A 25,277-nucleotide genomic window follows, 5' to 3' on the forward strand; every position below is an offset into this window, starting at 1 on the left:
GAAAGTATTTCTTCACCAGAACTTTCAAAAATAAACCCTGACCTATTTAAGTCATATAGAAAATGCAATTCTTTCTAGAATTTTCAAATAACATAAACAAAAAGCTAATTTAAAATCCTCTAACACAAAAAATATAATCAAATGGAAAATTTGCGTAATTATATTTAAAGAATGAATTTTTGATGTGAAATGTCACCGATAAGAAACGACTAGTGTGGGGTATATTTACAATTAATAAATATTTTGTCCAAACAAAATTAATGATAACGGATAAAATTTTCATTAAGAGACTATAAAAGTCAGAAAATTTATATATTATTTTATAGTTTAATTATTCGAAAATATAACAATATAATTCAACAACATTGTTCGAAAATGGTTCGTTTAACAAAAGAACAAAAAGATTTTTATGCCAAAAATGGTTTTATTAAATTATCGAATATTTACTCAAACGAAGATATGGATCGATTAAGCAAAGAATATGATGATTTATTTACTAGAAAAAATATTGATGATATGGAAGCAGCATGGAAAGGAAACGATATGAAGAAACAAGCAAATTTTATTAATTATTCGGTATGTTGATTAATTGTTTATTATTTTAAGAAATATTTTTGTGTCTATCACTTTTCTAAGAGTGATAGAAAAAAGAGTGCAAGAAAATCGTCTTATCAGATTTCGCTATAGGTATTCGAAGAATCTTTCTGGTTAGTTTTTTTTCATTTTATTTTTCGGAAAGATCTGCCTTTATGCAAAAATTTAGCTGTTTAGGTGATGTAGTTTTGAGATATTTTCAATCGTACCGTTACAAGTATTTGTGTACAAAACAGTATTCCTGACGTTAAGTAAATCACTTACTATAATATCAATTAAATTTCTGTTATAGGTAAAATCGCTACATAATTTACAAATGCACTCTTCAATTTTCACTGAATTCATAACCAATCAAAATATGTTAGAAGCTTTGGAAGATATTATGGGAACACCCAATATATTATTACATCACACAAAAGCTCACTTAAAACCACCAGAAAATGGAGCTCCTTACTTAATGCACCAGGTACATATCAACAAAATTATTACGTAAAGCTATCATCTCTATATACATTATTGTGCGATTATCCATCCAGTTGCAATGTATAAAATTTGGTGGTAAACCATTTTTTTTGGTACTTAATTGTTTTACATTTCTTTTATCCAACCGCAAAGGGGGGGATTTGTTTATCGTTCGTATTTTCGTATGTGGTATAACTTTATTACTTCGTATTGAAATATCATTAGATTTGTCTTAACAGGCCAAATGCTCTTGGATATATGAAGTTTTTTTCATTTCACAAAACCTGGGTATAATAAAAAACAAGTAAATAAGTTTACAGAAGATTTATTTTCTAGTTCCAAACGCTTAGAAATCTTTTTCCAGTTTTTACTTAATCTTGACCATGATAATTTACCTTAGAACGGTTGGACAAAAACAATTAAGTATATAAAAAATTGTTCGATATTGTACATAAATGTGAGCGTAACATAAAGATAAATATCTAATTTCATTTTACTGTTAATTTAGGATTACCATTACTTCCCTTTCAAAAATGATTCTATGGTAGCGGTATTCATACATTTAGATGACACAACACCTGAAAATGGTGGATTAGCTGTATATCCTGGAAGTCATTTATTAGGACCACAAGAGGATGTTGGTGTTATTGAGAAAGGAGAATCATATCATTATTTGGATCAAAAAAAATTCCCATTGGAAAAAGCAACTCCAATTTCGGCTAAAAAAGGAGAGATTGTAGTCTTTTCTTATTTATTGATACATGGAAGTTACTTAAACTTAAGTGAACGCACTAGAAGAATGTTATTAGTTCAAGTATGTATTACATTAATCTATTTCTTAAACATAGTTCCCAAGGCGCGTGACTTGGGAAAGTTTAGGCAAGACTCACTGCCTATTATGCTTCAAGTAATAGCAAGAAAATTGTTTTTGTCATTTAATTTTCTTTTAACAAATTGCATTTATTAACATTAATTTTAATTTTGCAGTTAATGTCCGCTGACGACGAACCATTGAAAGATGTACATAAATCACCATGTCAAGGTTTAGTATTACGTGGAAAGAATGTAACTCGTGAGGGAGCAATGGCTAAAAGATTTGTGGCTTAAATTATCGAATAATATTTTCCTTATCAAATATCTATTTTTTTAATAAAATTTAAAAAACATTTATATTGAATTAGATGATAATATTACCTGTTCTTCATTTTCAGGTTTAATTGCTATCAAAGTATTTAACCTTATGAGTTCATAGCTCCAATTAAACGGAAAGTATATTATTATGAATAATAGGAATACTTAAGAATATTCCTTGCTAGAAAAAAAAACAGTAAACTGAAACTTTTTCCCAATTTAATGCGAAAGTTTTCTGACTTCATATAGACAAATAAAAGTTGACCTTTAGAATCATATAAAAGTCAGCTTAGGCGTAAATTGATAAAAAATAAAACACATAAAATTAGAAGCTTCCTTACATATAACATAATGATTCCTTAATTCATGTTCTTTAATAATAAATTTTAAGGCAGTGTTGAATTTACTGGTAGGTCCGGGAATATAGCGTCAGATTTAAGGAGCAGCAATATTTTTAATTTCAGTCGACAATAAGTCGGGAAAGCCGGCTACCCCAGTAGCATCAGTATTTAGTAATTTCAAAAAACGAATTTATATAAAAAAGAACGACTTTATTCTATTTTGAGTAATCCAATGTTCTTTTGCGCTTCTATGTCTATTATCTGATCAGGTTCAAAATGTTTCAAAATTGTGAAAAAAAAAAAAAAAATTATTTAAATTATTATTAAAATACGACTAAGAGTACATTTTTAATAAAAAGTATCACATTTTTTTATTACAGTAATTCGAAAAATTCATAAAATTATCAAACAAGTTAATATTTACTTTATTGTAATATAAATTACCAGGGTTAAGGCTTTTCCACAAATAAAAGGGGGTCGTGTGTTGTCTTATCGAATATCGGATGCAAACGTAATAAAGCGTTATCTACAATAAATGCTACTTAAATGCACAGATATGGTAAATAAATACATAAAAGTCAAATAATTAATTGAGACTAAAAATCTTAAAAAACTTACTAATAATTCGAATCATATTCGAATTTTTTATTAAGGTATATTGCGAACTATACCTCATTATGTTTTATGATTTTTTGTTTGTTTATACCATGTAGATAGACGTTACACCCTCTTAAACCATTATTACAGTACCATACCATCTATGGTAACTTACAGTCGCGAATACGATAGTTTAAATTTAGTAAAAAGTTTTAATTGAAAGAAAAACTTTGAAAAGTAAGCCAATTTGACAGCCACTGATTTTTTGCGCATTCAAAAGAAGTTACAAAATTATTTTTAGCTTAAAAAATATTTTACAATAATTAAGTAGCTGTTACTTAGTGGTAGTAATTTTTCATTGATTAATTCTTACGCTCTTTGGAAGGTTTTTTTTTCAAAATAAAACTATTTTAAAGTAAATGTACTTGTTTGATAGCAATAAACATAATATATAAATATTTTAAATGCCTGTAATGCTACGAATAGCTTGTGCTTCATCTGCTGAATTCATAGGTTGATTTTCATGGAATTGCATACTATATGTTGCACTTCCCGACGTAATTGTACGTAAATCTTTGGCATAACCTAATAGATCTGATAATGGAGTATATGAATGAATTACCTAAAACATTAATACGTTTTATTAAGATCAAATATTTATTATTTAGAAAATGAGGTAACAATGCTAAACTCTGCCGCGTAAAATACAGATATCCTAATAATACTGTACAATTGTCAGGCTAGTTCGCTGGAATCATTCAAAAATCGATCCTGTAAATGTGTTCAAATTTATGTGGAGAGATTCTCAATGGGGTGGGTTTTGACCTCCCAAATAGCCATCTACCGTGCACACGGGCCTGACAAGTTTACAGGCATCTTACGAAGCAGGATTTAATATTCTGACCTCTTAAACTAATTCTACTTAAAAAAAATTATTTACCCTATTATTTCCACGGGTAGTTACTTGTTGAATTGTGGCACGTCGACGAGATAAATCTGCTATAATTGTTGAAACATAATCTGAGGTACAAACCACTTCTAAAAACATGATCGGTTCTAATATTCTAATTTGTGATTTCATTAATAGCTAAAAAATAATTTTAAATTTTCAAATAATGATAATTTTATCCCTTTTATTTCTAAGCATCTTACTTTTTGCAGGCATTGTGTTACAGCTGCTGAAATAATTGTTTCGGAGGTCCCTCGACCAATTTCCAACCAATGTAAAATAATATTTGCACCAACAACCTACAATATTTTTTTTTCAAATTAATATATCTCATTTTAAAGAATAGTAGAATAGCCGAAAATATTAACGAATAAATCATCTTCCTTTGATACCTTTCTCATAAAAAATGAACTGAAAATAGTTACCTCAAATTCAAATGAATAAGATTCCCAAATAAATAAATAAAAATATATTATTTTTGTATAAACCTAATTTAGCAACATGGGAATCGACACGACCTATGGAACATTTTTTTTTCGTTATATGGATATTATGGTCTGTACTTCTGTAGGTTCAATCACGTACTCTATAATATTTTCGGCTCTTTAATTAGAAGAATAATTAATAACTTACTGGGCAGCCTAATTTTGGGCCATGTGCTAATGCTGAATCTACACCCATTTTAACTGCTAATAAATGTTTTGGAAAGATATTTGAAAGATTTGAAGCACTCTCTTGACTTTTATCTAATATTAAACGTTCTGTTTCAGTATTAAGATCTGTAGAGGTTTTTGGTACAACCGAAAATGTGACTACAACACGATGCTTTGTTTTACCAATTTTATGTTCAACAGTATATGTATCTTTGACTGTTTGTTGAGGTGTTTCTTTGTATGCTATTTGTAAAGGTCCTAAATCTACATCAATTTTATATTCAGTCTTAATTCTTTCTTTAATTATTTCGATATGCAATTCACCCATTCCTAGATTAAATAAAATAAAAAATAAACATTACTCGTTTATAATAGAATCTCGTCTCAAGTATATTCATATTTCTGTTAGGACAGTTACAAGGTACTGATTAGGATCGATCAATGCTGTATGTGACTAAAATCTACAGCAGTGGTATAAAATGTTACCAGCGTTTTTATTCTTTAGATGAAGTGCTAAAGTCAGGAACTGCACAAATCAGAGGTAAACGAAATGTGCGGTAGTTGGTGAAAAATTTGTGCAAAATGAATAGGTACGTATAAGGAAATCGGTGCATATATAGTACGAAACATTTTTACAATATTATGTATGATGACAAACACCTTAAAGTTCGATAATATGAGTATAGTTACCTGCAAGAATAGTTTGGCCAGTTTCAGTATTATTAATTACTCTTAAACTAGGATCTTCACGACTTAATTCTAGCAATGCCTGTTCTAATGCACTGGCATAAGCGAGACTAGGTGGTTCAATTGAACAAAAAAACACTGGTTCAGGTACTCTTCGTCCAACACCAAATAAATCTTCAATTAGATTATTTTCTTCTTTCTCAGATTTTTTAAGATATTTTTCTAATGATTTTTTTGCATTATTTGCAGCCGAGTTGGACGATGTTATTAAATCACCAGTTACAGTTTGCTGTGAAAAAAAAAGAAGAAAAGTACAAATTTGTAACCTAGGTCAGGATTATACAGGCATGGGCGCTGCCAGAACTACATTCAAGGAGAAGTCGAACTAAACGGACGAATAAAGCCATTATGTGAAGCTAAATATTAATAATACCTTTAGTCCAGTTACAACAGCAATATTCCCACTATCGATTTCATTAACTTCTTTAAATTCATCAGCGTATGCCATCAATAGTTTTCCAATTTGTTCACTACGTTCTTGTTGTATATTATAAATTTTTTGACCTTTTGTTAATTGTCCAGAATATAAACGAAAGAATACAAGTGGTCCACGTTGTTCATGGTGTATGATTTTAAATGCTTTTGCACATAAATTATTATTAAAACATTTAAACTGTTTATTACGTTCAATTGGTGATGGTAAATATAATATGACTGCATCCATTAATGGTTGAACTCCAATATTCTTATATGAGCTACCACATAATACAGGTACTATTTTCTAAAATTAAAAAAACAAATAAACATAAAAGTTTTTATGTTCTTAACAAATTCACTGTTAATAAAGTCATAAAAATATTCCATCGCAATTGTCGGATTTAATTTTGAAATATAATACTATAATATTATGTACAGAATTATAATGATTAGCTGTACATTTTAAAATTATGTTCGTAAAATATTAAAATTAATTGATGAATATTATGTACCTGATTTAAAGTAGCATTATGTATGGATTGTGTTAACAATGTTGTAGATACTTTTTCTAAACTACCAGATTGTATAACAGCATCAGCCAATGCATCATCATGTTCAGTTAACGCATCAACAAGTTCCATTCGTTTTAAATAAATATCTTCATACAGTTTCGAATCATCACTTTTATTTAAACGTGTCCGTGTATATGTTTTACCACGATTTGATTGATTCCATATTAACTTTTCCAATGATAATATGTCAATAATGCCTAATTATCACATTTTATACACAGAATACTAAACAAATATGATTTTTATAAATTAACTTTATTTTAAATTACCTGTTAATTTCCCATCATCCTCTTTAATTGGTAATTGTAAACATAATGGTGGTATATCTAATTTTTGTTTAATCGATTTACAGCACATTGTTAAATCAGCATCTTGTCGATCCATTTTATTTACTAGTATTATTCGAGGTATTTTGTAACGATCAGCTTGTCTCCATACAGTTAATGTTTGAGCTTCAACACCTTTAATCATTCAAGAAAATTATTGTTAAAATCTATATTAGTACAAATGAAAACAAACAATTGACTGAGTTAATTGTTGAAATACCATGCATAAATAGTGTTGATTACTCTATCACATTGCACATACAATTTATATAATACATACTATACAATTTACGCCTAATTTGCGCCCTCACGGGTAAACAGTGATGTTTACGAAAAAATGTTTCAAACAAAAGTTGTTAATTTTTTTATGAGGAACATTTTTTATATTTAAACTTTTGTTCTATCTCTAACGGTTTACAAGATGGGTCCTACTGACCCATAGGTCAAGACCTAATTGACCTATGTTACTCATTTACGAACTCGACCTCACTTTTTACATCTTGAGTACGCTGTAAAAATTTCAGTTTGATATCTTTTTTCGTTTTTGAGTTATCGTGCCCACAAACGGGCAGACGGACGGGCGGACAACCGGAAATGGACTAATTAGGTGATTTTATGAACACCTATACCAAAATTTTGTTGGTAGCATCAATATTTTTAAGCATTACGAACTTGGGACTAAAGTTAGTATACCTTGCATATTACATATATGCATGGTATAAAAATCGTACGTTACCAAAAATATTGATTCATATTGGAGATTTTTTATATATTTAAATAAATGTACGACATTTATTAAATAGAGTACATTAAACCAATTTTTATGTCTCAATTAGATTCTATAGTGCTAATTAAAGAGTAAAAAAACACAAAAATTTTTTTTCAATGGATAAGTGCCATAAAAATGCATTTAAATTTTACAACGCTCAAATAACGATAGTTAATTGGTCTGTGATCATGACGTCAGTTGGCTATGTAAACTAATGCGCTGCTATTACGAAGGATAGAGAAAATACAGAGGAAATAACTACCGAAACAACCTCTCCAGAAGTAAAATACTTTGTCATCTTCAATATATACAAATATATACCTGCGGATGCATCTAAAACAACAACTCCACCATCTAATACATTCAAAGTTTGCTCAACTTCCATTGTAAAATCAATATGACCGGGTGTATCAATAAGATTAAATTGATGTTCATTCCATTGAAAACTAACTGCTGCCGAGGTGATTGTAATACCACGACGACGTTCTTGATCCATCCAATCAGTTACCGTATTTCCATGATGAACTTCTCCCATTGTTCCTATCACACCCGAATAATATAACATTCGTTCTGTAGTAGTTGTTTTCCCTAAAATAACAATTTTCCCAATATGAAATGGTGTTTGATATTTATGAGTTCAAAACTTTTTTTAACCTGCATCGATGTGAGCTAATATTCCTATGTTACGTAGTTTCGAAATTTTTGCTACTTGTTTAGAATCAGTTGAATATTTTTTGGCAAAAGATATATAATTTTTGTAACAACGAAAACAAATTTGTGTTAATTGACGCATTTTTCACTTAATTAATCAGATTGACATTGGGTAAAAAATTATCTTAACAATTCTACGCGCTAAAAAGTTTTTTTCTTGTGTTTTTACAGTTATACGTAATTTTCATTTAAGGGAATAATTTAAACAGTCTCTTTTAATATTTTATAAATGTGTTTTTTTTAAATTTGTCTAGAAATGTTGAGGTTATGATTTTCCTATCCTAATTATGATTTTTGAACACTAGTTTTCTGAAAACTAGAATATTACATTCAAAAAAGAATTGAATATTGGTGTATTTAATTTATTATTTAGTCATGTTTTAATTAATCATAGATTAAGGACATGGAGTGGTGTGTCAGACACAGACACCCATGATATTATTTATATTTTTGTATTTCATTTTAAAATTTTGATTGTCGCCCGAGGTCATAAATTCATTAACCATGAAGTACATCTGCATCATTGACATTACTATGATCTACATTCAACATTGCACTAGTCTAATTGTTCCATGGCAAGAAAGACCTTGTACATTCTTAGCATTTTTACTACGAAGGTTAGTATACATGCAAATGAAATGTAAGAGGACTATTTAGTATTTTTGGTCAGAATTGGATGAACATGAACTTGACATCGGTGATATGTGGTCCCAACAAGATGGTGTCACACATGACACAGCTGATCAATCTATTGAATCGTGAAATGGCCCGGTCGATTGGCCACCTCGCTCATGTTAATGGATTTGGAGATGTCCGTATATAGGTTCATTAGGTTATATTATTCTATGATCTATCAAATAACCATACGAATATACGATCGATTTATTTCTCTCGCATATTTCTGACCAATGCCCGTACTTTCATATATTATTCTATGCTTACTTAACATCCAAATAGCTTAAGTTACCAATAACACAGGTCTGCGACTAAAAAACTACATTGGATTTTTTTACATTTTCTTATAGATTTTGACCTCCCAAAAACAGGAAAAATATTCAAAACATTCTATCACATAGGTTTTTATAGATATTAGTAACAACATAAACTAGTCTTTAAGTAGGATTATATAGTATTTTATAGTAATATTATATTAAACTAGTCTTAAAGTAGTATTATTGCACAATGAAAATAAATTAGCTTCGCTTCCAATGGGGTATTCTGTGCATATGGAAGAAAACTAACTATAAAAATTTGGCCATTATCCTGGAAAGAATCAAATATCAGGACCATTAATGGATGGTTTGTGGGGACTTCAAAATACTCACGATGCTTTTGGGTCAGCAGGCAGGCTATACTAAATACCCTTGCTTTTTATGCTTATGGGATAGTAGAGCCAGAGAACAGCATTGGACTAAAAGTGATTGGCCACCCCGAGAAACTTTAAAACCTGGAAATAAAAATGTTATCAATACTACTTTGGTACCTCCAGAAAAAGTTTTGTTGCCACCTCTCTGTATCAAATTGGGGTTGATGAAACAATTTGTAAAATCACTGCAAGAGGGTGGAGACTGTTTTAAATATCTATGTACAAAATTCCCGAAGCTGTCAGAAGCAAAGTTGAAAGAGGGAGTTTTCACTGGCCCCGACATAAGAAGACTTTTAACTGACACCCTCTTTGTGGAAAGTATGAATGAGAAGGAAAAAGAAGCTTGGGTATCGTTTAAGGATGTAGTGCGAAAGTTCTTGGGAAATACTAAGGATCCTGACTACTAAACCATTATTCAACTATCAGCATACGAAGCTCAAAGCTGCAAGATAAGCTTGAAGGTCCATTTTTTACACTCCCACATAGACTGTTTTCATGAAAACCCGGGAGCTTACAGTGAAAAACAGGGGGAGTGGTTTCACCAGGATGTGAGCGATATCGAGAGACGGTACCAAGGAAAATGGGATGTCACTCTGCTTGCAGGCTACTGTATAATTTTTAATAAACGAGTGCTTTTACCAATTTTTTGTGTTTGAATTTTCAAAAAAACCTTACGTGATAGAAAAAAATGGCCATCACTTCTGAAATCAGCGCATTCTAAAACATAAAATTTAGTAAAAATATCTCATGCAGCTGACAAAAAAATTTTTTTTGCAGACCTGTGTAATTTTTACAAAAATCGTTGATGAATAGAGTTCAAGTAGCCCCAAAATAGAAGGGGGTTATGAGCTGCGTGTATCTGTATTATTTGAAGATTTAAGATATCCATTAACTTTGATCAATTTACTTGAAAAAAACAATAAAGATACATTCTCTATGATTTTAAGGGTATCAAAGAACTGTCAATGTCAAGTACACAACCTATTTTAATATGTAAATAAAATTCTATTTTCAGTGGTTATGTCATCATGGATCATGATTATTTTACCAATAAAATTAATACTAGAATGTTTGAAAAAAGATAATCAGTATTAAATCTAGTCGTATAAAGTAATGTATAAGTAATAAAAAAAAAAAAAAAACAATGGATAGAAATATTAAAATAAATAGTTTACGTTCACCATTTGATGGAATATTTAATGTGATCAGTGGTTTACCACAAGGGCATGAAAAACCTTTGAAACATGCATTATACAATGCTGTAGCACTATTAATATTAATTTTTTGCTGTGCCACATGTTGGACATTGTACTTAATATTGGAACCATTTATAAAGCCACTAGTATGGGCACTATTAATTGGATCTGTGTTACATCCATTTAAATATAAACTTACAAAATTAATACGAAAATGGTTTAAACAATTGGATGAAAAGAATACGCCAGTTATTATTGGTTTTGTTGTGTTACCAATCAATATTGCAAATGATTTTTCTGAAAGTGTTGGAAATCATATATTGAAACGTTTAAAAATTATTATTGGCGTTGTTATTGCGATTTCGTTGAGTCATATTTTGTATAATTATACGCCACGTTTTGCTGTGAATGTTGTATGGATTATTATCAACTTCAATCATACAGTAGTGTCTTTTCTTATGAATATCAGCAGTTCTTCCACGGTATACATTTAACGTATTTGAATTGTTTTTTTTTTTTTTTTTTTTTTTAAATTCCTGATGTATAGTTTCATCAGTATTTATATTTTTATACCATGTATATATGAAATATACATAGTATATTAAGTTTAGTCTTTATGACGTCATCGGAATCCAAAAAATTTTATTTTGCTGTATCATATCCAAATTTTATCCAATTTTGATAAACCAAGTATGTAATCCTACTAAATTTGGGTCATACTTTTCAAATTTGTGATCAAAATTAACCCAGCTCTAATAGATTTCAAGAATGTGGAGTCCTGGTCCTGGAATTAAGCACATAAGTGATAGCTAGCGAAAAATTGACATAACAGCTGAAAAGAATGACCCAAAATTAGTGGGTTTCAAAAAAAGTTTCAATAAGATCGGATCAAAGTTGTCTGTTATATCAAAAAATCGAATTTTTTAACTTTGTGACTTCATCGTTTGCCTCCTTTTTCACGCCCTAGTTACGGACCACACCCTAGTTTGCCACGCCCTAGTTGATTTATAAAACTCCTATCATAGTTCTTCATAAATTTTGATATAGGTGTTCATAGAATCACCTAATTAGTCCATTTCCGATTGACTGTCTGTCTGCCTGTCGTCTGTCCGTCTGTCATCACGATTACTCAAAAACGAAAAGAGATATCAAGCTTAAATTTGTACTCAGGATGTAAAAAGTGAGGTCGAGTTCGTAAATGAGCAGCATAGGTCAATTGGGTCTTGACCTATGTTGCTCATTTACGAGAGTTAGAGATAGAACAAAAGTTTAAATGTAAAAAATGTTCCTTATAAAAAATTAAACAACTTTTGTTTGAAACATTTTTTCGTAAACATCACTGTTTACCCGTGAGAGCGCAAATTATGAGCAAATTGTATAGTATATATGTTATGCCTATATCAGTTATATATGTGTTACATGTATGTATGTGTAATGTGGCAGAGTAATCAACACTGTCTATACATGGAATTTCAACAATTAACTCAGTCAATTGTTTGTTTTCACTTGTTTACTTTGTTATAACGATGTAAACAATGAATTAAAAATATAAAAAAAATACATGAATATTTCCTATTTGATGATCATTTACTATAGCGCTTTTAAATGAAACAAAAAACACATTCATTCTTGTTGAATGTGTAATTAATATAAATATATTTTATTTTAGATATTTGTATTTGTGTTAATGTATATAACAGCGTTAATATTCTTTTGGAAACGTGAAACAGCACAAAATTTTCGATATGCTGCATATGGTTTATGGATTTTAATCTCATGTTGCCTTTGTCAAATTGTAGACGATTATAAATTACATATATTTGTTTTTTTACAATTTTTAAGTTTAGCAGGCTTTATAATTGAAATTTTAAACTATCAAGAAGAACTACGGAATTCAGGTTCTTGTTCTCATTTTTTTTGTTCTTTATAACAACACTTTTAAGTGGCGATGGAGTTAATTTCTGTCGACATATCAAAATTAAAGAAGGGTTAAATGAGCATCGCTTACGGTTCGTAAAACTATATGAGTATAAGTAAAACGGGTCTGTGGCAATTGCCTCAATGCATGTTAAAACGAATCGTTTCAGATTATTTATTTTTGGCTGTTCTTTAAATTTTTTTCATATTGCCAGAACTTAATTCCGTCGAATACTTTTTCACTGGAAGTACTGATATTAATTTTTTAGTTTTTAAAATGCACATATCTTAATCTTAAATAATTATAGGTCATGAAATATCGTTTGCAAAATGCTTGTTACTAGTTTTTACACAAGAAAAATTAGCTGACCAACCATTAGACCAGTCAGACACAACAGAACCAAATATTAATAAAAACTTAGATAAATCTTTAAATAGTTCTACGGAAATTGAAACTGTGTTCACAAAACATGAAGGTAAATTTTAATTTTATTTTCATTCAAATTCATTAATTTGGTTTAATTTACCAATTTTATAGGGTAAATTATAATAAAAATCGACAAAATTTCAGAAATCAATAAATCGTTACAATCAAACGGTGCCAAATCTTCAACGAAAAATGACAATTCTGAATTTGAATTAGAATTGTTTACTAAAAAAGCGACATCAGGAGATTCGGATAAAAGTTTAACATCAAAATCATCTACATCAGATTTAAAAGTACCTGATTCGTTAAAAATTACTCCTGTTGTACAAACAAAAATCACACCGGTAACAGCTAGTCGACGGCATACAATCAATACGGATATTCCAAAAAATAAAAAAACTTTTATTGAATCTCTAATATTGTCCAGATTACAATATCAACAAAGTCAAACTGCAGGTTAAAATTGTTTGTAAGCTACAATTGAATTAAATTTAAGAAAAAGAAAAAAAAACTTGTCTTCTGGACAAAATATGCATTCTAATGAGAAATTGCCATAGAGATAATACCATGGTGCTGTAGAGACATAGGAAACACAAAAAGTTAATTCTTGACCGCAGTAAGAGAGATAGAAAGGGGCAGAAATTGTAGGCGTATAAGAGAGACGAAGACAGCTATACACGCCTACTCTATCTGTCTCTATTTGGGTAGCTTTGGAGCTCTATCATGGTATTATCTCTATTGAAAATTGCACTAAGATTTCAATTCACCGGGAGTCGAACAACTTCAAAAACCTTCCTTAAAAATAAAAAGATAAATATTTCAAAATCAAAGCGTTAAATGAGAAAAATTTTCAAACAAAATTTGTTTAAAATGATCATTTACTTATAAAACAACTATAATAATAGGAATATTCGTCACAAACGTGAATCTATACATAAATTAGCAAAATCTTTTTAAACTTTTCTTTTTTGTTCAAAAATTGTAAAGAACTTGAGATTTATAATTTTTTGTTTGTTTGTAGCTCTTTATTTTTATACTATGCATATATGTAATATGCAAGGTATACTAAGTTTAGTCCCAAGTTTGTAACGCTTAAAAATATTGATGCTACCAACAAAATTTTGGTATGGGTGTTCATGAAATCACCTAATTAGTCCATTTCCGGTTGTCCGTCCGTCCGTCTGTGGGCCCGATAACTCAAAAAAGAAAAAAGATATCAAGCTGAAATTTTTACAGCGTACTCAGGATGTAAAAAGTGAGGTCGAATTCGTAAATGAGCATAAAATTCACCAAAATTGAACAATTTTTCAAGAAAATTAATTCAGTTCAGCTAAAATTATTTCTTTTTCTTACGTTGCATTTTCAATTGTATTTGTGATAGTGAATTATTCGCGACTCCAAAAAATTGAAGGTGGCACTTTAATGGTGGCATTGTATAAACAAACAAAAACCATAGAATATATAATTAACTTCATATCATTCACAGTTTTAGTTCTTGAATCAATGTTTTCACCCTCCTCCTTATTTTAGTTTCCATTAGTAAATTCAAGTTCACTATTTTGGAGTCACGAATAAATAATAATTTTAAATATAAATATTTATTTTCTTTTATTGCTAAATAATTAATGTTTTTAGATGATAAATTCACCAGTGATTTATACATATACTGTGTATTTTGGGCATGTTGTGTTTTGGTTGTATGGAAACAAATATTTTTTCTAGCACTTCTACCAATTCCTATTTTAATTTATATAATAAAACGCACTGGATATTATTTTAATGTATGGGCGTACTTAAATTCACAAATTTCTAGTAAGTAACAGATTCTACGTCGAAAATCGCTTATTAATTCCAGAATTTTTGAAATATAATTTACCATGTTTAGTAAACTTCAACTCTTTAGTTTAGATAAATTATTTATTTAATAATTTATTTTAGATAAATTTCCAAAACATTTAAAAAAATTATATTGGAAAGGGGGCTCTTGGTTTCAGGATACTTCCCCGGTTTCTCTATTGTAGTTTCGGCTCTGACTCGTGCACTTATCAATGATCACAAACACTTAATCATTACTTGTCCATGTTATTTTTTCAAAATAAAATAATTACTTGTTTAAATATTTTCGTAAAATCTTTCATAGTAATGCCTTCTCTCAGATTTCTAAAAAAATTATGTATATAATAAACATATTTTTTCATTCTAGATTTTTATACTAGCATATATGAATGGTGTGTACCACGGTTTGATGCGCTGGTACCATTGTATGTTCGTGGTATTTACAAAATATTTTGTAAGCTTAATGCGTTATTCGAAGCAACATTACGAGACAGTATTGACACCGTTGCAAGTACTGTTGTTATATTTGGACTGATTGTATTTTTAACATTATCATCAATATTCATTTTTATTCAGGTTTGTTTTTTTATAATTGTTTTAAAATCTGATTATGAACAGGCACACAAGTCTTTTGTGCTAAGAAAATCGTTATCTTTTAAATGAATCACTTTTTCGTGTTTGTAAAGCAGGGAAGGAGTGTAGCCACTAAATATCTATTTTTATATACACGGTGCTTCAACCAGGAGAGAAATATTAGGTATTATTGATTGAGTAATTATAGGAAATGCCTTAAGTAGTATTAGCCCAGGGCTCCGCCAATTCAAGATCCGTCCCTGGTTAAGAATGTTGATATTTTCATCCAATGAATGAAATTTCCAAAGTCAGTTTTCGAAATATTGAACATATTTTTAGGTGTATGCAGAGGCTATAATGCTTGTACAAATAGCTGGTAATGTAATTAACAATACTGTTGTACATAATCCAGAATTACGCCAACTATTACCTCCAGGCATTGATGATACTATTGATTCATTAATTGATAACGCATATACTTATGGACGTGAAGGTATTAGTAAAACTATACGAAGTATGATGAGTGATGTTCAAGATGAAAAGTCAGCAAAATTAGAACAGCAAGTACTTGAACTATGGGATCGTGTTTATCAATCATGGATATCAGCAGACAATTCCAATATAATTGGACCAACAGTTACTTCAATGGCTGTTGAAAATTCATGGAATACATTCCTTGAGGATCTACGAAAATCACCTGGTAAATTAAATTCATTTACAATAACGAATTTCTTGACTATATTTTTGATAAATTGTTTTAGAAATGTTTAATTTAAGTGCAATTATCGAATTTTTAAAACAAAATGTTGGTACTATGACTTCATTGTTGGAATCCGTATGGTCAATTTTAAAAGGAAATATCAGCCTTGTATTAGGATCATTTAGTGCCTTTGTATCGATTATTCTAGGTGGTGGAACTGCTGTTCTCAATTTTATATTAAATGTGGTAAATATATTAAATTATTTTTAATAATTCTAGAATAACAAATTATGGCATTAAATTTCGCAATTCGCAAGATCTTATGCGATTGTTTATGAAAAAAAAAAGATATTATGTGCGGATATGTAATGAAAAAACAACTAATAAGATGAAAAACTTTGAAAAAAATGATAAATTTTTAACATTATATTGATAAATTTTTATTTATTTAAGTACATACTTATTTATAGAAAATTTAGATGAGTTAAAGACGAGCAGAATCTTTTTTAACTTCTCTTGTTTAACTCCCGAGTTAAACTACAGTGACTACTCGTTCAGATGTTCAACTCTTCCATGATTCAATCATTCAAGGCTAGGATAAGTTCCAATCCTGAGTTCATGCGATCGATACAAATACGTTAGAATTCTTCTCCAATTTCTTGATAGAGCAATGTATGTACTCATCGTCATGGAAACTATATTTATAGATAGTCGAAATGCTCGCTCGGAGATTTAAAGTTAAGAAAAATTTAATCTTCAGATCCTTACCCTTAAATACTCTAGAATTTGCATTACTCAATTTTCGTACCAGAACAACCTTGAGCAAATAAAAACTTATGTTTTAACATAATTTTGGTAGAAACCTAATTTTGAAACAAATTTTCAGATTGTTTTTCTAACTACACTTTTCTACTTGCTAAGTTCAAGTGGTGTATTTTACAAACCTGTAGAACTATTATCTAGTGTTTCACCATCAAATGGTTCACGATTTGGATTGGCATTAGAACAAGCTGTTTATGGTGTATTTAAGGCAACTGGAAAAATGGCGTTATTTTATGGACTTTGGACATGGTTTATACATAGTTTATTTAATGTAAAAATAGTATATTTGCCAACAGGTATTTTATAAAATGAATGGAAGATAATTAAAGTGGTTCGGTTGTTTGAGCCGAAGTACGTTAAATGTTCACTTTTTTGCGGTAAATGATAGTTCAAAGTCCCTTAATCCCAATAAACACAGTTTTGGGGTCTCTTGTGGGGCAAAATTTTGAATTTTTCATTTTAAAATTGCGATTTTTAACATCGTACCTTATAGTAGAACTCACAATAATGTTAATTGTATAAGAATTAATCGGTGAATGAGCTTCAAAAAAGGTTTCATCAGGAAGAAACTTGATGAAAGATTCTGTTTATGCAAAAAAAAAAAAAAAAACATAAAAAAACTTTGGTTTTTGACGCTTTATCGATATTTTTAGAGCATTGTTTTACATTTACGTCATACAAATTGCCTAGTTTACGAAATTTTTAGAGCATTATCTAACATTTACGTCATACAAATTGCCTAGTTTACGTTATTTTTAGAGCATTTTCTAAACCACTTTGCCGAACCACTTTCAATAGCTTCTTAGGTACTTTCTTACATTGTAATCAAGATTTTAAAAATTACAAAACTTTGAAACTTTGAAATTTTTTAAAATAAATTTTTTTCTATTTTATATACGATATGGGGTACCTAGGAAGCAAAGATATATTTTATATATATTCTGATTTTTAATAATTTATCATTCTTCAGCCCTAGCAACAATTCTGGGTGCTGTTCCATTTTTAGGACCATATTGGGCATGTTTTCCAGCAGTTTTAGATTTATGGCTATCTCAAGATCAATTATTTTTAGCTTGTATGTTTGCAATATGTCAATTTGCGCCATGTGCTTTTATAGATGCTACAATTTATCAAGAAATTAAAGGGTAATTATTTAATAACTAACTTTTCTGAGATTTCTTTTCTTAGTTGAAAAAAAAAAAAAAAAACGAATTAGATTTTAAAGCCATTAGATATTATATTTTAAACTCTTGGGAATTTTCACCAAACTAGGACCATGACTAGGTAATCGGAATTTGACCTAATACTGAATACTATTTGTCCAAATACCGAATATTATAAAAAGTAGACGAATAGGTTGTATACGAAGTGTTAATTATTTTCTACATAATATTTTTCAGTGGTGGCCATCCCTACTTAACAGCGTTAGCTATTGCTGGTGGAATATTTTGGCTGGGCGTGGAAGGTGCTATAATTGGACCGATTATGTTATGTGGTTTATTTGTAGTTGTTGATTTATCATCAGCATTATTCAGGGAATCACCGTTAGATGATACTTCGTTACCAATTAGATTGCACAGGTACAAGTCACAACCTGCATCTTGTAACTCTATGTCAACTAACAAAATCTTGTAGATATTATTTAAATTGCATGTAATGCTTAATTTTCTTCCTATTTTTTTTAAAATCACTTTTATCTTAAAGAACATTGAAGTATTAATTTTTAGTGTTACATTTATTATAGACATATATGTAATGCTCCCATATGGCCAGTCGAGAGAGAGGCTCGGCAAATTTTGAATAGTGCAGACAATCGTTTCTCTCTTTTTACTATTTTTCGTGTACTACTACTCGTTTTATTATTTTTACCAACACATTCATATAAATATGCCGTATTTATATACAAACATTTCTTTTTATTTGCCGCGCACGCGCCACTTTTGGCATAACTTCTGTACAGATGATCACTAAATAAAGGAATACTTGCATTTTGTTAAAATATGTCCCCTTCAAGACCCACAATAAAAATATTTAGCTATATTTATAAAATTATTATTAATTAGCTAGACCGGTTTCAATTGCTTGGGAAATCCTCTTCAGTAGCATTGCTTAAAACCCTCAAAAAGTATAATTTTTCATATTTTAGTAATTTATTTTTATTTTTAAGGATTCTAAGCAATGCTACTGAAGAGGATTGCCAAAGCAATCGAAACACCGATCTAGCTAATTAATAATAATTTTATAAATCTAACTAAATGTTTTTATTGTGGGTCCTGAATCCTCATCTTAATTTGAATAAGGAAATACTTGTTTTATCCATGGATCACTAAATAGACTTCTATCATCATTTAATAGCCCTCTGTAATAAAACAGGATTTAGCTTGGTACCTTTAAAATATGCGTCATTTAATGCAACATACTTAGGCAAGCTTTTTACCCGGCTTTCGAAACATTTTTGTAGCTGTTGTACTTGACCGCTAAATAGCAAAAAAAATAAAAATTATTCCCATAACGCAAGGCTTTGCGTGACGTACCGTATAATATCTTGAATTAAAATTTCTTTGGGTAGATTGGAGATATCTACCTTAAGAGTCTTATTAATTATCAACTATTTTTAATTACGCTAGAGAAGTATAACTTCTCACGTGCATTAAATATGTTATGTTAGATTATATTGGATGCCCATTAGAGACACACTTACGCCATAGGGCCATTGTGATACCATATATGTGCTGTACTGAATTGGTTACGCTTTAACCAACTGAGCTATTACATTGTCACACACTTTTTTCATACTCATCAATTATTTCAGAAATCACACACTTTTAAATAAGATTTGCTGCATGGTTCTTCTAATAGCTTAATTTTCATAGCCTTGATTACTACTAATATTGAATTTTTTATATTTATTTTAAACAGTCTAGATAAAATTATGCATGCAAAAAGCTCAACGAAACATTTTTGACAATACAATTTTTAAATCTTCATTTTTTAGGATGGATTCGGTTTTATAAAAACAATGGTTGTGAATTTTTGTGATGAGTCTAACAATTGACAATTTTATACGCTAAGAAACGACGGGTATTCTTAAACAATGAATCTCATTGAGAGAAATTTTAAACTGAATATACTATAAATTTGCTTTTGCTTCAAGAAAAAGTAATTAATTATAAATGAGAGATTTTACGATTTAGATAGTTTTTAAAATATTTACATAATTTATTATAAAAGCTTGGACATCGTGTCGTTTTTCCATTAATATTCGTATAAATAGGAACATAAGCGTTCGCATTGCGATTTGATGTCTTAGGTGGACACACACCATAATGCATTTTATTATTTTTCTATGATTTTTTAATATATTTTGAATGAAGTATACTAAAGTTTTGAATGAAGTATACTAAACTTTTTCACTTAAAAGGATCTTGCAGCTAAGGTCGCATTCATTAAAAATGTATAAAAGAAAATCTTACGGTCATATCCTAATCAAAATAGAAAGTTACTATTAATGTTAAATGTTACCACTTTCGAACCCCTTCGCTTTATTTTGGGTATATCTCAAGAACAATATAGTTACGAAAAAATTTGCCAAGTAAAAGTTTTATTTGGTAATTCCGTACCTGTAACGTTTTGTTCATAAAACCAAATATTAAATATTTCCAATTCAAAATTACATATTTATTTTCTTAAATGCTAATTCAATTAGAAAATGATCAGATCTTATATATATCCTATAAAAAGCCCCCGTATTTTTGGATGAATTACAAATTTAAAGGTGTTTAATTGTCTTCTAGCAGCTAAACTAGCGGAACGAATTCATTACAACTGAACGCTTGTAAGATTTCAGTTTTAAACGTTGCATTTATTACATTTTACTTTGTTCCCAAATTTAGCTAACTTTATTTGATTTGTGAGATTTTAAATTCACAATTACGTAAGTCGTGAGTAGTAATGGAGATTTCAAATTCGTACAAGTTTATACAATTTTTAAATATAGTTTTCGTAAAAAAGCTGATGGCAGTTTATTTATAAAAATAAATTTCTATGTATTTATATAAACAAGAAACAAACCTGTCTCAAAATGAGTGTCACACTAATGTTTACATTTTTTTTAAATGATGGTTTAATAGGACGTATCAAAATATCTTTCTTGACAGATTTTCCAATAAAAATATTCTACCATAAGTGAACGTATCTCAAAGTTAATAAACGAATTAGAAAACTAATTTAAATTAATTTTATCGATTTTATAAAATTGTTACTTTTTTAAATATATATTTATTGTTTTCATTTTATATGTTTAACAAATATTTTTGCTTATTTGCTGTCAATTAAATTAATATAAATATATTATTTTCTGCAAAAATTTGTTATTATTTAAGTTCAAGCCTAAAGACTAAGTATTTTAAAGATGTCAGTCAGCTAGATCTGAGTATCATATCAATATAGTATTTATCATCGACATTTCTAGTCTGCCAAGACTTGTATAGTAAAGTTGAAAGCACTGATGTAAAATTTTCTGACTATTCGTTAATATAAGGAACAATTACATTTAAACTTTTGATTTATCTATAACGGTTTACAAGATGGGTCCTACGGATCCAAGACTTTGACCTATATTGCCCATTTACGAACTCTATGAAAATTTCAGCTCTCACTTTTTACTTCCTGAGTACGCTATGCAAATTTCAGCTTGATATCTCTTTTCGTTTTCGAGTTATCGTGTTCACAGACGGACGGACAACCGAAAATGGACTAATTAGGTTTATTATTTCATGAACACCTATACCAAAATTTTGTTCGTAGCATCAATATTTTTAAGCGTTACAAACTTGGGACTAAACTTAGTATACCTCGATATATATTACATATATACATGGTATAACAATATTATTTATGCAATTTCGTATGTTATTTTCACAATTTCTAATGCAACACATACCATTTACATGTAAATAATTGAAAATTAGTCATAATGACCCTTTTTAAAACCAAAGTTTTCCACTAAGAGCTTCTCTCAGAAACGATAGTCCCTAGACATTTTATAACGAGCGACTTATTTTTTTTATTTTTTACCTATATCATTTTTTATTAATAAGATGTCGTGCAGTTATTAATAAAATGAAATAAATAATTATTATATAAATTTAAGAAATTATATATAATTATAAATGGGATTTGTTTTATAATTATTATTACTATTACGATTAATAATTATTAAATACTAGCTTGATACCCGACTGCTTCGCTAGGCTTAAAAGTAAAGACCACTGCGTTATAGTCTCTACCTCTCTTGCGCTCATTTATCCCCCTTCCATAAAACTCGAAATAAGGGTAAGGATTGTTGTTACACAGATAAAATGTATGTACAGATTTAAATTTTTTTGAAATGTGATATATTCTTGAGTCATTGCGTGTATTAGAACATTAGAATAGTATCTCATTCACCATTTTTACAGAAACCTTTAATTTATGGTTCAAAATGATGCTCATAGATAGTGAATAGGAAATATCAGACTAAATTTAATTTGAAACAAGCGAAACTAAACAATTGACTGAGTTAATTGTTGAAATACCATGCATAGGCAGTGTTGATGATTCACATTACACACACATTACACACACATACATAACTGATATTCCCATAATTACATACCATACAATTTACGCCTAATATGCGCCCTCACGGGTAAACAGTGATATTTACGAAACCATGATTCAAAAAAAAGTTATTTTTTTATAAGGAATAGTTTTTATATTTAAACTTTTGTTCTATCTCTAACGGTTTACAAGATGGGTCCTACGGATCCAAGACCCAATTGATCTATGTTGCTCAGACGAGACAGACGAAAGACGACAGACGACAGACAGACAACCGGAAATGGACTAGTTAGGTGATTTTATGAACACCTATACCAAAAGCGTTACAAACTTGGGACTAAACTTAGTATACCTTGCTTATTACATATATGCATGGTATAAAAAATATATCTTTATAAATTTTAGCTCATGTGCTATTTTGATGTATGAGCTATATTATTGTACAGTTTCATTCAAATCTATTCAATAGTTTTTTGCGTGAAAGCGTAACAAACAACTTTACTACATTTATAATATATAGAGATTATTATTAATTATATTAAATGGAAGTAAAAGTCACAATATTTAACCCTGTCTTTTTACTCCAGTATTATTCGAGTTACATTAAATAAATTGGGTTTTTATTAAAAAATAATCATCAATTTTTATATTTTATTTCAATTCTTTATCTATATTTATAAAAATATTTACTTGTTCATTAGTCTGGCAAACAATAAACATTATCTTTTCATAAAGAAATTTAAAATTTATGAACATAAATTGATTCAAATATGAAATTCAAGATCACCATAAGGCGTCAATTTTGAACTTAAGAATTTTTGTCCCAAATAGTCGAAATTTATATTATTGACACCTATGTGAAATCAGCCGAACAACTTCTTCCCAATTTTTCCTTACCGAAAGGTTTGATGGTAGAAACGTATTGATTGATAAGCTAATTAAACAGTTAGATGGTTATTAATTTTTCCGTAATTTAGAAAATAAAATAAAACGTCAAGGTAGCTGTACAAAAGTAAGCCAAAATTTTCAACCAGCTTGAGAGGTCAATCGATGTGGAATTGTTATGTTAAATTAAATATACCAATGAATGATTGCAGTATATAAAACTCCCTCTAAAGTAAGAATCACAATGATGGATTACATTTAAAAAACGTAAGTAGTAAAAATAGAACATCATAAACGCCTTCAGTTAAATACTAGAAACATAATTCTATTATAAGTATTTCATGTCATGGCAGGATTTGCTATCATGGCCGTCATGACTTTTTGTACTATGGAATCCTAAAAGAAACATATTTACCTTGATTTAAAAAAACCGTATACTGTATTTAAATAGGATACTTATCATTAAAAAATTAAATATAAATATTAATGACTTCAAAGTACTTTTATACTTAAAAAAATTTATTTTAAATCATCTACTATATTCTATACCGACTTGCGAGTTTTAAGGAATACGTCATTAACATATCATAATTTTGTTAGTAAAACTCGTATACGTAAGTCACAAAACTGGTCCTCGGAGCATAATTGAAAGATCACAATTAAAAGAATTTGTTACAGGCATTATTTTAGTTACCCATGTTATAACTCACAGTTAGTCACAGTCATATACAGTTTGGCAACCATCTCGTTAGCCATTTATAATATATGAAGTAAGAGGAGTATAATATATGAAGTTAGACGTTCTTATGCATAAAACAAAGAAAAAAACACAGTAATGTAGTATATCAGATTGCTGTGCATAAGCAAACCTTCGGAACTACTGCATTCAACTGTAATGGACCCATAAGATCCAACATCAAACATGCCTATTTAGCAAGATACATGACCAAAAAATTTTGGTAAATCAATACTTATTGTAATACTGTTATTTGAATTGCTAATAATTTTTGAAGTACCTATACTCTATATAATTTGTTTTTGTGATAAGATTAAAGGAATGTAATAAAAAAAATAAGGTACTTGAAATTTTTCACTTCTTATAAATTTTTATTTTAAGTACAATTGCACTTTTTGACAGGGATCATACAGAATAATAGCTTAATGAACTTTCAGGATATTTTTATTTTTCGAAAGTATTAAAATCAAAGTTTAACCGGATTAAGGCCCGAGTTCGATTAGGTACTGGAATATAGCTGTTTTTTTTTTTTAATTCTTTCTAATTATTAAGATCAACTTTAAAATTTACAATGGAAAGTCCCATTTTCATTACATAATCGATGTACTATCGTCATAAGTTAAAAATCGCTATACCCAAAAAGAAATATAAGAAAACCTTTCATTATCAGCAAATATGGTACAGGACATTAAAATGTATAATGAAGTGGGTATCTGCCTTTTCATTCAATGAAAAAATCAGCTGCAAATCAGTAAATATGTGCAGTACAAATATTTAGGTTATAATGTTATTTGTAGTAATGGAGACTGGAGAGTAATGACAGAGACTATATCAGTAAAAGATATATTCTCTGGTAATGAGATGTACGTACGCATTCTCCATTTGACAAGTTCGTAACGTCACTAAAATCATCTGTCACTTCTTGTTAAAAAACAAACAAACAAAACAC

The 25,277-nt window shown here is 29.2% G+C and overlaps 3 protein-coding genes across 3 annotated transcripts; 2 read left to right on the plus strand and 1 right to left on the minus strand.

Annotated features, from left to right (window-relative positions):
• The first annotated feature begins 320 nt into the window (after positions 1 to 320).
• Positions 321 to 2,222, plus strand: LOC123293205 (probable alpha-ketoglutarate-dependent hypophosphite dioxygenase). The gene is made up of 4 exons (XM_044873940.1): positions 321 to 576; positions 887 to 1,060; positions 1,565 to 1,870; positions 2,044 to 2,222. Exons 1-4 carry the CDS (start codon positions 376 to 378, stop codon positions 2,161 to 2,163), a joined length of 801 nt encoding a protein of 266 aa, XP_044729875.1. The 5' UTR covers positions 321 to 375; the 3' UTR covers positions 2,164 to 2,222.
• Positions 2,223 to 2,976: 754 nt separating this feature from the next.
• On the minus strand, positions 2,977 to 8,570 carry LOC123291802 (ribosome-releasing factor 2, mitochondrial). The gene is made up of 10 exons (XM_044872220.1): positions 8,213 to 8,570; positions 7,880 to 8,146; positions 6,733 to 6,924; positions 6,404 to 6,660; positions 5,848 to 6,195; positions 5,418 to 5,703; positions 4,708 to 5,057; positions 4,278 to 4,373; positions 4,066 to 4,212; positions 2,977 to 3,747 (listed from the first exon to the last, which is right to left on the minus strand). Exons 1-10 carry the CDS (start codon positions 8,349 to 8,351, stop codon positions 3,586 to 3,588), a joined length of 2,244 nt encoding a protein of 747 aa, XP_044728155.1. The 5' UTR covers positions 8,352 to 8,570; the 3' UTR covers positions 2,977 to 3,585.
• A 2,093-nt stretch (positions 8,571 to 10,663) lies between these two features.
• On the plus strand, positions 10,664 to 21,316 carry LOC123292291 (transmembrane protein 245). The gene is made up of 12 exons (XM_044872886.1): positions 10,664 to 11,313; positions 12,501 to 12,729; positions 13,057 to 13,224; positions 13,320 to 13,631; positions 14,811 to 14,987; positions 15,379 to 15,587; positions 15,924 to 16,284; positions 16,346 to 16,530; positions 17,171 to 17,402; positions 18,077 to 18,251; positions 18,507 to 18,686; positions 20,102 to 21,316. The coding sequence occupies exons 1-12, from the start codon at positions 10,780 to 10,782 to the stop codon at positions 20,118 to 20,120; spliced, it is 2,781 nt and encodes a 926-aa protein (XP_044728821.1). The 5' UTR covers positions 10,664 to 10,779; the 3' UTR covers positions 20,121 to 21,316.
• Positions 21,317 to 25,277: the final 3,961 nt, after the last annotated feature.

The sequence above is a fragment of the Chrysoperla carnea genome, chromosome 2 (assembly GCF_905475395.1).
Source record: "Chrysoperla carnea chromosome 2, inChrCarn1.1, whole genome shotgun sequence".
In the NCBI taxonomy this organism is placed as follows: domain Eukaryota; kingdom Metazoa; phylum Arthropoda; class Insecta; order Neuroptera; family Chrysopidae; genus Chrysoperla; species Chrysoperla carnea.